Genomic DNA, 12,437 nt, shown 5'->3' with positions numbered 1-12,437 from the left:
CATGACACGAGGTATTCGAACGGTTCCAATTTCCCATAAAAATTGGTGGCGACTCCATACAAAATGCAAACGCTTGTTTTTCGACCTTCACCAAGCGCCCCCGTGGGCGGCCCGCTGTCCACAATAGTGAAATTGAAGAGAAATACGAAGATGAAGCGAAATAGACAACGAAATCTCCTTAATTGATGACAAATTTGAACGAGATGATGATGATTAAGCCTGCAACTTGAACGAATTTGATGAAAATTCAATTTGACAAATTTGAACGAGGATGTCGTTGCTCTATTTTTTTTGTTCTGTCTTTTTAGGGAGAGAAGGAGAGGAGGGAGAGTGTGAGAGTGGTTTTTCTAATAACGAGGGAGGTTGAGAGAAAAGTGAGTATATATAGGTTAAGTAAGATTTAATCTCAGCCCTCCATCTTAGATGAGATCAATGGTCTAGATTTAGAGGAGTAACTCACCAAAAATGATCAACTCGTATGATCCTATTTCATAATTAACTAGTTTTGTGACCCGTGAAATTCACGGGATGTTTTGTTTTGAGTGTGATGTTTGTAGTGTTTTTAGTAATTGAAATTTTATAAAATATCAAAACATATAGAAGCTCACCTTATGAATAAGTCATCACTGATTGCGCAATAAGATTATGGGCGTTTACATGTTAAAATAAAGATCAAAGTCGATAAATTAAATAAGCAAAAACAGGTGAATTTGCTATTTTTTCGAAGGTAAAATGATGAAAAAAAACAAACAAATACAAAAATAAAATATACATTTGAAAAAAAACCATCTATTAGTCATTCACGTTGAAGTCGTCAATCTTGTAGTTAGTCTCCAATATATAGTTATTTAAGCTATTCTAGTATTTTACTTCTTTATATAGTCTTCTTTTTCCAACGAATCGACTCTATAATAAAAAAAAGTAACTCAGTAATTAGTCTGAATTAACCAACAAAATAGTGAAATTTGTTTTATGCAATATTATCGTTGTTAACTTAAGTTTCCTCTTAAATAGTGAAAGAAAAAGGGAATGAGAATAAAGTTGTAGAGATGTAAGTATATTACCTTTGAATATCTCAACACCACAAATCTTGATAGCCCCTAAATGAGAACAAAACAAACACAAACGATGAAATTGAGAATGTGATGAACATTTCATAACCCAATGGAACTTACATAAAAAGTAAATAAATTAGTTAATAATTTTAAAACCTGAATACACTTGTCTTGATATTAATAGAATGATAGAAAAGTTTAGTGATACATTTAGTTCTACTGACGATAGAGAGGAAAAATTTTGGCTTATTATTTTTATCTTCCATCAAAAATATATAAAGAATTGAGGATGCATTTTATGATTTTTGAGCATCCTTTTTTCATTATTATCAAAATTAATATAGGTATAAATATGAATCAAGGTTCATGACTTTTGAGCATCATTTTTTCATTATTATGAAATTTAATATAAACATTAATAAAGAATAAAGAGAAATGGAATGTATAAGTTTTGCTTGATTATTATTATTATTATTATTATTATTATTATTATTATTATTATTATTATTATTATTATTATTATTATTATTATTATTATTATTACTATTATTATTATTATTATTATTATTATTATTATTATTATTATTATTATTATTATTATTTATTTATTTATTTTTTACAAGATCCACTTTACATGAGATTGATTTAAGATGTTGTCTTATTATGTAATTAAAATATGACATGTAAATGATGATAGTTAGTTTTGCTTGCCTTTTAATTAGATTTATATATTTTATATTTAGATTATTGAGTTATAGATTTTTCTCATTATTATGAAATTTAATATAGACTTAAATATGGAGCAAAGGAGAAATGGAATGTAAAAGATTTGGTTTATTATATTCTTATTTTTATTTTTTACAAAATCCACTTTGCATAAGAATGGTTTAGAAATTATCTTATGAAATTTAAAATATGACATTCAGATAATGGTAGATAGTTTGACTTACTTTTTAATTATAGATTATAGTTTTATAAATTCAATTATTATTCCATGCATGTCATATTGTCAATATAATTAAATAATCAATAAAAATGAATAAGAATTAATGGGGTGTGAAAATGTTATGTGAAATGAAATTGAATGTTCTAAGCTGCCCTTTTAATTAGATAATATAGATTTCATGTAATGTTATTGATAATTAATTATGTCATCTTCCTTCAATTTTAATACAAACACAAAAACAATAACTAAATAATATTCTTACTATCAAGAAAATTTAAAACATAATAAGGATAAAAAGCGAAAGAATTCATTTAATTATCTATGTATGTATACTTTACCTACCAACTTTTTGAATAAAAATGAAAATTAGGCTTGTTATTATAATAGTTACATAAGAAACTTTTTGTTATTAATTATTGATTAATTTCAACAATTTATTCGATGGAAGAGGAACGATTTTGTGAATTAAAAGGGAGATAAAAAAAATTATGATAACTACAAATTATAATGATGGTGAGAGAAACCAAAAACCATCCTATTAAATAAAAGAAATTAAAGGTTAAATGAATAAGTAGATTAATAACCAAATTTATGAGAGGAAAATAAAGAGTTTGTATTAATTTTTTTTTTGTGTTTACAATTAATATTTTTAAAATTTTTTTGTACTTATAAGCATGTGACAGCTTTAAAGATAACTTTTTAATACATAATCTGGACTTTTATAATATTGTATAAATAAATAATCAAGTAATCAATATAGATGAATTAGTATTTACCAATAAAAAATCGACATGTGGATTAAAAATTAAATGTTTTAAGTAGCCTTTTAACTATATTGTATGTATAATTTTTTTTGTTTTCAACTTCATTTATTCTTCTTCGTTCTTAATTTCATGTATTCGGTTTTTTTTTTTTTATTTCGAATACATATAATACCACCCCATATGAAATATCTTGAAATTATTAACTTATAGTTAATGCGTATTTTTTTATTGTAGTTTTTTTTTTAGTTAATAAAGTTTGAAGCTAATGGAATATGGGTGGATTTTTAAAGGAAATAAGTGAACTAAATTAATGCAATATAATAATAAATTGATAAGCCATGTCATATTAGTTTGCCAAGTCACATTGTTATTGCGTACGTGGCTTTTTTTCATCCCATGTGGCATTGTCTACGTGACTTTTTTAGGCTAGCCTTTTAATAATGTTATATAGATAACATAAGTATGCATGTTTATACTAATTAGTTATTTTATTTTAAGGAAATTGACCATCTTCTAGTCTTCTATAAAAATTTAGGAAAATTACCAGACATCTTCTTTCTTTTAGCCTCCTTGAAATTGACCATTTTAATTAATTATTTTATTTTAAGGAAATTGACCATTTTAATTAATTATTTTATTTTAAGAAAATTGCCCATGTTTAGGAAAATTATCAAGTTTCTATATAATTTAATTTTAATTCAAACTATATAATATTTACATTGAGATCCCTTAATCGGATCCATCACACGGTGCTATTAATTTAAAACTGTATAGTATAATTTAATATATAATATTGATATGTTATAAGAAAAAGTAAAGTAACACACAAAGACTTGTTACAATTTGTTTATGAACATGGTTAATGTGCGATCATGCCAAAACTAATAATAATCTCCTATGAAACGGTTTTACAATCTCACATTGTAAAACCATATAATAAAAGATATTGATGCCCTTCTTATGAAAAGTAGTAATTGATGGAAGTTATTTTAGTTGAGATTTTAGATAAATAATCACTTGGTTTTATAATAATACTTATCTAAAACGGTTTTATATAATAATTGTTTGAATTATAAACAAGGTTTAGTAAACTTTTTTTTTTTACTAAACTCCCATACCGAGCACACTACATATGTCACGTATAAGGTTATTATTACATAAGCACCATCATGTAGGCATGCATGCATATGTTCACATAACCTAGGACATCGATCAATAACACTTGTCATGAAGGTACATCCTAGCAATTTCACCATTACCACCCTCAGGGTAAAACCCACCAGGAACATGCTCATTCCCCGTCCCATACACAATCCTCAATATCTCAGCCGGGGTCCGAGGATACGAAAGCGAGTCCTGGTTAGCCGATAAGACATTGGTACAAGACCGGCCCTCAGCCCCGAGCTCTGGAGGGACTATGATGCCTTCATCTTTTATACCACACATTCCCAATTTATTCCTTAGTATTGAAATACGCTCGGTAAATTCGGCTACGGTGAATTTGTACGGGTGCACTACTTTATCGGCTCTTTCGTACAAATACATCCTTATCGCGGCGTCTTGTCCTGACTCAACTCCTAGTAGTCCTGCCAGTAGCTGCATGCACAAGTTAAATTAAAATTACTAAATAAATTGAAGATATTTATTAATTATTCTGTATATATACAACATTAATGTGTATTACACACTGCTGTAAGCTACGTGATTTTTGAATCTAATTTGCTTTTGCTAGTTAACTATCCACGTTCGAATATCATCTACTAAAAAAAAACGAGTTTATCTACTCTCTCCATTATTTTTTATATGTCGTTTTAGAAATTTTCACAAATATTAAGGAAAATACATAGGAAATGTTAATGCATTAATTAGTCATAACAAATTACCATTGAAAGCTGGAAAAAGACAAATACATAGGAAATTACCATTAATTAGTCATAACAAATGTTAATTGTGTTTGTTTCCAAATAATGATTTTACTATACTAATGCTCTTCCAATCAGATTATACTTAAAGAAGAGATATAGGACCTAGGAAATTGTAATGGGTGCATTTATGGCTAAGCGTCATATAATATGGAAAAAAAAAGAAAATGCTTAAACGACAAATATTGAGTAATGGAGGAAGTATTACATAAGGTCTCAAACAGTTTTTTAGAACTGGTCTTCTCAAATTTATTTGACGGTCATGCATGTCTGATAGAATGACCGGCTTACAAAGCCTTGCCTTTGCGTAAATAAAATAGAAATAATGGTTTTGAATATCTTGTAATGCAGACGAAAATTAACACTATAAAAATCCGATAGTAATGAAATAACTTACTTTACTACGGAGTAATAGAAATGATGTAAAATCAATTTAAATGACCAATTATGGTCCATCCGTTTGTTTAAAGCATAGAATGCCTCCTAGGTTAGTGTTCTAATCTTAGTGGAAATGTCCCAATTATAGAACATCCATTCCAGTTTCCAACTGAAACCACATAAACGTACAAAGTCGCAATTATTTGTCATAAGGTAGACCTTATTAGTTGAAGAGTTGTACCAAACATTTTTTCCTTCATTCTTTGAAAATAACTTTCTATATGTCACCCTTACGTGTTATAGGTAAATTCAAGTTACCTATGCAAATTAAATTACTACTCATACTTTTTTCATTTTCAATATATTGATTACGTAACCAAAGAGTCTCATATCACGTTTAACTACTACAAATACCTATTATTATCTCAACGGTTGACTTGACAAACAGATTGAGTCGTGTCTGATTCGTGTTCGTGTTACACTCTCTTCACCCCAAACCCCCAACAAAATTTAAAATCGTGTCGTATTCGTGTCGATCCACTTGCATAGATGAGTCATCAAGTTTCAACCCAAACCCGTTAATTCGTGTCGTGTTTTCATATCATGTTAATTTTTGGAAAGTGTAAATATGTTTATGTGGCGGAGTATAAAAATAAGTTAGGGTTTAATGTAATCAATAAGTTATTGGTGTCGAGTTTGTGTTTACAAAGCTCAACTGCCTAAACCTGACCCAATTAAATTTCGTGTCGACCCAGTTACATAAATGGGTCATTTAGCGTCAACCTAAACCTATTAACTTCGTCATACAATGTTTTCGTGTCGTATCATTGTTTGCCAGCTCTAATCCCAACCACCTTAACACTTGCCTTTTGGCTTCCAAACTAGCTAGATCAAACCCTTACGGCCTTACCTGATATACTAAGCTCTCGAACTTTCAGATAGAGACGTAATGAGTTACTCCCTCCGTTATAGTGATATGTTTACACTTCCTTTATTTCTCCCTCACAAAATAAAAAAAGTGTAAACATCTCACCTAGAACGGAGGGACTAAATACATACTAATGTAAAAATAGAGCTGCTAGGTAATGCACGTAGGTAAAAAAGTGTGTTTACGTAAACGTACCCTCTTGGCAACGTAACCTTTGATGAGTGGATTGGCACCAACGTAACCATTTAGTCCAACATAGGGAAGGATATATGTTGACAACATGTAGCTCAAACTGTCGCAATATGGATTAAATGGCGGTTCCAGTTCATATCCAAACGCATCATTTACAATCTTTGCGAAGTGTTTTGGACTTAGGTCTAACAATGGTCTTGGAATTCCCCCAACGGTCCTTTTTAATACCCTAAACATATCAAAAACAACTTCTATTAGTACAAAATTTGATTACTGATGAAATTCGGTTCAGGGTTCTAAGCGAGCGCAAAGATACATATATTATTCCAAGTTACACGAGTTTAAGAAAATACCATGCTTATATAATCACCATCGAGACCCATAATAACCGAATTCTATGAATAAAATTGATATATGCAACAGTTTTAAGTGGGACGGTACGTATGAGTTTTAAGTTAACAATACGTTAGGCCTATAATAACCGAGTTCTATGCATGTCATGACGTATTCGTGAATCAATTGCTTGTAATAAAAGCTATGAATTCATGAAATTGATATATCATGATACTAACAAAAGAAGTAGCAACATTTCAAATGAATTAAAATTAAATTAAATTAAAATCAATAGAATTTAATAAATTATCAATAGTTTAATAAAGTATTTAAAGTATTATCAATGTTTAATTTGCAAACCTCAAGTGTCCAACTTCCTCATAAGCAAATTCTGTAATGATAGATTCAGTGAGATTGTCAAGGTTAGCCTTTTGAACTCCGATCGGAGGCGGACCACCTTGGGTTAGTTGTGGTGCAACCGTGTCAAGGCCATATCCAAGAGCACCCCATAAGAAGTAATCTGCTTCCATATGCTCTAGATTTTGAGCAAATTGCAATAGCATTATATCAATTTTGTATATAGGCAACACATATGGTGGGATTGGTGATTTACAGGTCGGGTTATTCGGGTCATTTGCATCATAAAACGGGTCAAATAGACCCAAATCAGTTGAATCGTCGTAAGGACCCAAATCATTAACATGGTGTAGGGCCTTCCCAGGGTAGACTGACCCAATTGAGCTTAGGAGTGTTAAGATTATGATAAACATGGGAATTAATCCCATTTTTGATGAAGTTAATCAAGATTAGATTTGATTAATTAGGAGAGTTTGTGAAAGAAATGTTTAATCAAATTGATTAAGGTTAATTATGAGTTAATATAGTAACATGGCACAAGCATTATTTATACTAGATGACTGATTATGGTTTAACAAATTCTAATTTTTTTTTTTTTTTGGTACATAAGAGGGGCGAAGCCCCGTTAACAAATTCTAATTTAAGACGGGGATATCCATCTTAACCTTAAGACAAGTTAAATTATACCAACGTGATGAATGAGACTACAAAAGCGGAATCCCTAGGGAAAAACAAAATACGAAGTATATGTCCTATATACTTATGCAGGGTGATATTTAACCCGTTTTAATATTAAGATGAATACTTTTGTTTTAGGAGGACTAGCTTTACGGTTTAACTAAATGTAAGTATGTAACTTGTGGGATTAGACAACTTTACGGTGATCATACGATATCTTAACAATACAATTGAATTTTTAGACCCAAAAAAATATAAAAAAACAAAACAATTAAATTTTGGGAATATGATGTTGAGTAATTTTGGTATGAATAAATAAGACGTGCAAAATTGGATGTCATCTAGTTAAATTGACAATGTCGAAAAAGGCTAGAATACATGAAGTTACGGGAGGAAATTTGTCTACAACTGCAATTAGTTGCAAATTTTGCACATTGTTTTTACATGCAAATTTGGGTAGGTATTTTAATATGAAAAAAAATGAGAAAAAATGATTATACATTGGATGTATTACATCAGACCCCAGTCTCCACATATATTTGAGTTTTTGTGTATTTTTTTTAGCTTTATAAAGTTTATAAGTTACATGTTAGTTTTTGACGTCAAAACTCAAAATTTTCTGAGCTTATATGTAATGTTTTTTAGTTATATTGTAATTTTTTTAGCTTTATGTTTAAAAGCATGAACTCAAAAACTTTATAATAAAACTCATAATTTTTAAAATAAAACTCGAAAGTTTTATCTTAATGCTCAAAAACTACCATCAGATGTATAGTCCACTTACTGAAAAAAAAATACTTCTTACGTCTGGGTCATTTGTTTATTTTTCATGTACAAATATATTGTCCATCAAAGACATTCCCAAATAAGAAAGAAAAACAATTGATTGAGACACCCAAAAACAAAATAGGTAAACAAATGACCGGAACTGAGGGAGCATGCTAACATCAATACATCATCTATATTGCGTGTTTTAATAGGGAATAAATATCATTAATGACTTTAAGTCCTCAAAGAGGCCGATAGTCTGCCCTGACATTAAACTGGATAAGGCCTTACCTTAACCTAAACTTTGTTAGAAAAAAAATTATATTACTAATCTAAAGATTAAAGTTATAATAATCTTTCACGATTTTGATACTCAACTTTCATTATTAATTTTCACAAGGTTTATATATTGTTAGTATTTTAACGTAAATCAAACTAATATAATTTTTATATTATAGATCTCCTGAGAGACGGTCTCTCAATAAATTTATTTAGAAATCAATTACAAACTGATGGAAAAATTATACGAATAACAATAAAACAGCTACGTACATACACTATAAAATGAATTACTAATAAAAATTGTTACAATATATGATAAATATGTACGATTGTTATCAAACAATACCAAGTGAAAGAGACATTTTGAGTCACAACCAATAGTAAAATGAGTACGGAAAAATACATAAAGAGGTTATACAAAGTGGTCTCTCAATAACTTAGTGAGATATATACATCTTAAAGCATAACTATGATCCTATTTGGTAAATAACATATTTGGTGAACTTAGCAGATTTCGGCTTAAATTGTAGATTGATAAATTGACTAATCAATCTATTAATTTCATGTGTTTGGTAAATGACATATTCTGATAGCATACTGGTCGGTCAAGTTGGAATCTACGATTTTTGAATATGTTGTTATTAGCAGCATGTTGTAAGAGCATATTCAATTTGTACATGAAAAATGATATAATTGTCATATATTTTACAAATTATCAAATACCTTTTCTGAAATCTACTAATTTAATTTAATAGTCAAACCCGCTACTAAAATTTACTAACCTTTTCTAATTGCGTTATCTGCTACTATAAAACTGTTTCTGTCGTTTGTCAAACATGGCCTAATCTGCCGTTGGTTTTGACGGTCAACTTTAATTACTACCTTCACAACGTATGTTGTCAAACTTTTCATGTTTGATTTATCATTTATCAAAATAATTTTCACGTCTATATAAATATTAAATAAGTTGTAATCACTAATGGGTGAGAATACTAATGCAACAATAGCAACTAAAACAAATAATACAAACTAGTTTTTGAACCCGTGCAGTGCACGGGTGGAAACGGAAAGTGTTATTAAAAGTAACAACTTACATATTTTTTGGATTTAGTAAATTATTAAATTATAGAAAATTTCACTTTGTCTACTACCCATACACTTTTGATACTATGAATTTTTTTATTCGAAATACTATGATTGTTTTCTCGACTTTTGATAAGTTATTGGCAAATAGTCGAAGTAGGCGTGTGACACCCTTAAATCCAGCCTTAATTAAATACGTAAATTCTACAGAAAAACTGGTAGGATATGTTTGTAAATGGTTCAACTATCCAAAAACCTGCAATTTCAAAAAATTTTCTAACTGAACCATTCACAACCAATCCAACTCAAGAAGTCCAACATTCCCAGAAGCGGGTGCCAAAACCCTGCAAAAGTTGATGAACTACTATGCCATAGCTAAATAGAAAGTAGAATGATACAACCCAAAATAGAAAAGGGAGACATATGTCCCTTCAAATAATATACAAACCAAAGGATAAAAGGGTTACTAATAGAATAGCCAAAAACTAGGTCCAAGGTTCCTTGCTCGCTAGCTCATCGGTGACCCCAACAAAGCATCAACAACCTGTCAATCGCATTTTATACAAACACGAAAGCCACAATTCAGTGAGGAGTAACTTCGAGTCCTCACAGCCACGAATCGTCAAAATTAATGTAACATGTAATGTAACATGTAAACAATTTGATAAACCATTTACTTGTCATGTATTCTAACAAATGACCCCTAAACTGACCAAACTAAACTATCATGTGAATCATATAACAAATTGTAATCCAAACTCTATCAACCATAGCCGGCTTGCATCTCACCTTCTATGATTCATAGAATCATCAAACAAGAAAGGGCAATATATCAAAGACAGGCATAAGTTCTTAGTCCCGTCAATAGTCACTTTGTAACTCGAGTCTATACCACGAGGTAGGGAAGGTAATCGAACCGGTATCTTGGCTCAGCGGTTACTATTAAGAAAACATGGCCAAGAGACAACACAATCCTAGCCTAAAATCTGCGCAGACCTAGACATGCGGATACACACCACCGCACCCAAGACCCACAACTTTTTTTAAGACAAAGTGAAGTGAGTACCCTAAGGACACCACCGAAGGGTTGGCTAGTACTTAAGCTGACCTCATACTATCAAAATAAGTACCTGAGGTCATGCCCCAACTTGGATATAAATCCACTAGTCAGGAACACAAAGGCTATCAAGCAGTGAACATATACTCGTCAGAGACTATAAAGACCTATCTATGATGAAGGCCGAAATACTCACCTAGGACCTAGTCCCACTAGTCCCACTTGAATACTTTAGCCCACACCACACAAGACTCACCACACAAGTCAAGTAAGACACCCACTTAACCTTAAGAGGGCAAAAAGTCCTACTTACCAACCTAAATGCTAACATTCTATCATGTGAAAGGCTATATAAATGTCTATTTACAGCATACAAACCAACAGTTCCTCAATAAGTATTCAATACTAATTTCCAATCCTAGCAATTATAACAATATAAAAGGCTTTAGGGGAAACTAGGGCCATTTCTACAAAATAAGAAGCTATTTAAATTCAATTAACTACACATGTGAAATAGAGATGTAATAAATGGCCTAAAACAAGAAAAAGGCCGATTATCTAATTCATTCAACCGAATTTTTACCCGCAACCCCAGCCCTGCGACAGGTACGGGTCAAATTGCGGCTGACCCATCACTCAATTAACTGACATCGCATCAGTCAAAGGGACTAAGGCTCAGTTTTCGGCACAATCAACAAAACATTACAATTATCGCTATAAAATTCATTTTGTAAACTATCCTAACATGTGATAACTATTAATATAAGCACAATTTTTCCCATTAACATAATTTTTGTTACTAGTATGCTTCAATTCAAATTACTACCCTTTTGTTACTTATTCTATTCTAATATTAATTAACCCGAAAAGACCAAGATTGTACGAAAAACCGCAAAACAAGCACGGACCAACCCGGGCAGCCGTGGGCTAGCCGTGGGCCTGCCACGGGCCTGCCACGGGCCCCTACACCACCTTATTTTTCCATTTTTGTTTAATAAAAGACCGTCTGAAAATTAATTAATCGTCCCCAATTCAACTTTGATAATTTAAACTAACAAAAGGCACAAATTAAACATGCATGCAACAAATTTTACATGTGAAAACTACTATTCAAACAAAAATCACCAAACATACAAAAACAACAAAGATTGTGACGATAATTCGTCGAGTAGCTCGAAATATGTTACCTTAAGCTAGAAAAAAGAGCAATTAGCACCTCAAACCCAAACCCTAACTAGCAACTATCCGCTATCTTCAATAATATACGAGTCCCCAAACTCGTCTTCCAATCCTTCACCTAAATAAACAATTAAAACACAATAATAAGCATATAAACCGAAAATTCCGAAATTTGGTCTTAAAACAACTTAATGAAAACTGAAATTAGAACATACTAAGTTGTAGATCGTGGCGAGGGGATTCCGGAAAGGTAAATTATGCGGAAAACGGACTAGTAACGAAGAAATTGTGACGATTTTGCTTGAGTTTTTATATAAAAATGGAGTTTGGAACTTAAGGAAGAAGAAGGAGATAGAGGAAATCAGAAAAATAAAAGAAAAGGGGGGTGTGGTCCGCGTAAGGGAAGAAGGAAAGGAGGAAAGGAGGTGCGGGATTTTTTTGTCGGGATTTTTACGAGTCGGGTTTGACTTGTTTCAATAATAACTAAATCCGTAAGTCAAATGCAAATTCCGTCA

At 31.0% G+C, this 12,437-nt stretch overlaps 1 protein-coding gene and 1 long non-coding RNA gene across 2 annotated transcripts; both read right to left on the bottom strand.

The window, feature by feature from the left end:
* Positions 1-3,813: 3,813 nt before the first annotated feature.
* On the bottom strand, positions 3,814-7,434 carry LOC141647348 (ferritin-like catalase Nec2). The gene is made up of 3 exons (XM_074455491.1): positions 6,879-7,434; positions 6,189-6,414; positions 3,814-4,361 (listed from the first exon to the last, which is right to left on the bottom strand). Exons 1-3 carry the CDS (start codon positions 7,301-7,303, stop codon positions 3,978-3,980), a joined length of 1,035 nt encoding a protein of 344 aa, XP_074311592.1. The 5' UTR covers positions 7,304-7,434; the 3' UTR covers positions 3,814-3,977.
* A 2,510-nt stretch (positions 7,435-9,944) lies between these two features.
* On the bottom strand, positions 9,945-12,236 carry LOC141645984 (uncharacterized). The gene is made up of 3 exons (XR_012545251.1): positions 12,138-12,236; positions 11,931-12,040; positions 9,945-10,230 (listed from the first exon to the last, which is right to left on the bottom strand). It is a non-coding gene; the product is annotated as an uncharacterized LOC141645984 (long non-coding RNA).
* Between the last annotated feature and the right edge of the window lie 201 nt (positions 12,237-12,437).

The sequence above is a fragment of the Silene latifolia genome, chromosome 3 (assembly GCF_048544455.1).
Source record: "Silene latifolia isolate original U9 population chromosome 3, ASM4854445v1, whole genome shotgun sequence".
NCBI classification, from domain to species: domain Eukaryota; kingdom Viridiplantae; phylum Streptophyta; class Magnoliopsida; order Caryophyllales; family Caryophyllaceae; genus Silene; species Silene latifolia.
This window is presented reverse-complemented; position numbering and strand designations above follow the sequence as displayed.

Coding starts and splice junctions, on each gene's coding strand:
- LOC141647348 (XM_074455491.1), bottom strand. CDS start 7,303: ATGGGATTAATTCCCATGTTTATCATAATCTTAACACTCCTAAGCTCA. Junction 6,415..6,878: donor GAGGAAGTTGGACACTTGAG/GTTTGCAAATTA, acceptor TGATATGTTTAG/GGTATTAAAAAGGACCGTTG. Junction 4,362..6,188: donor AAGGTTACGTTGCCAAGAGG/GTACGTTTACGT, acceptor TTGTGCATGCAG/CTACTGGCAGGACTACTAGG.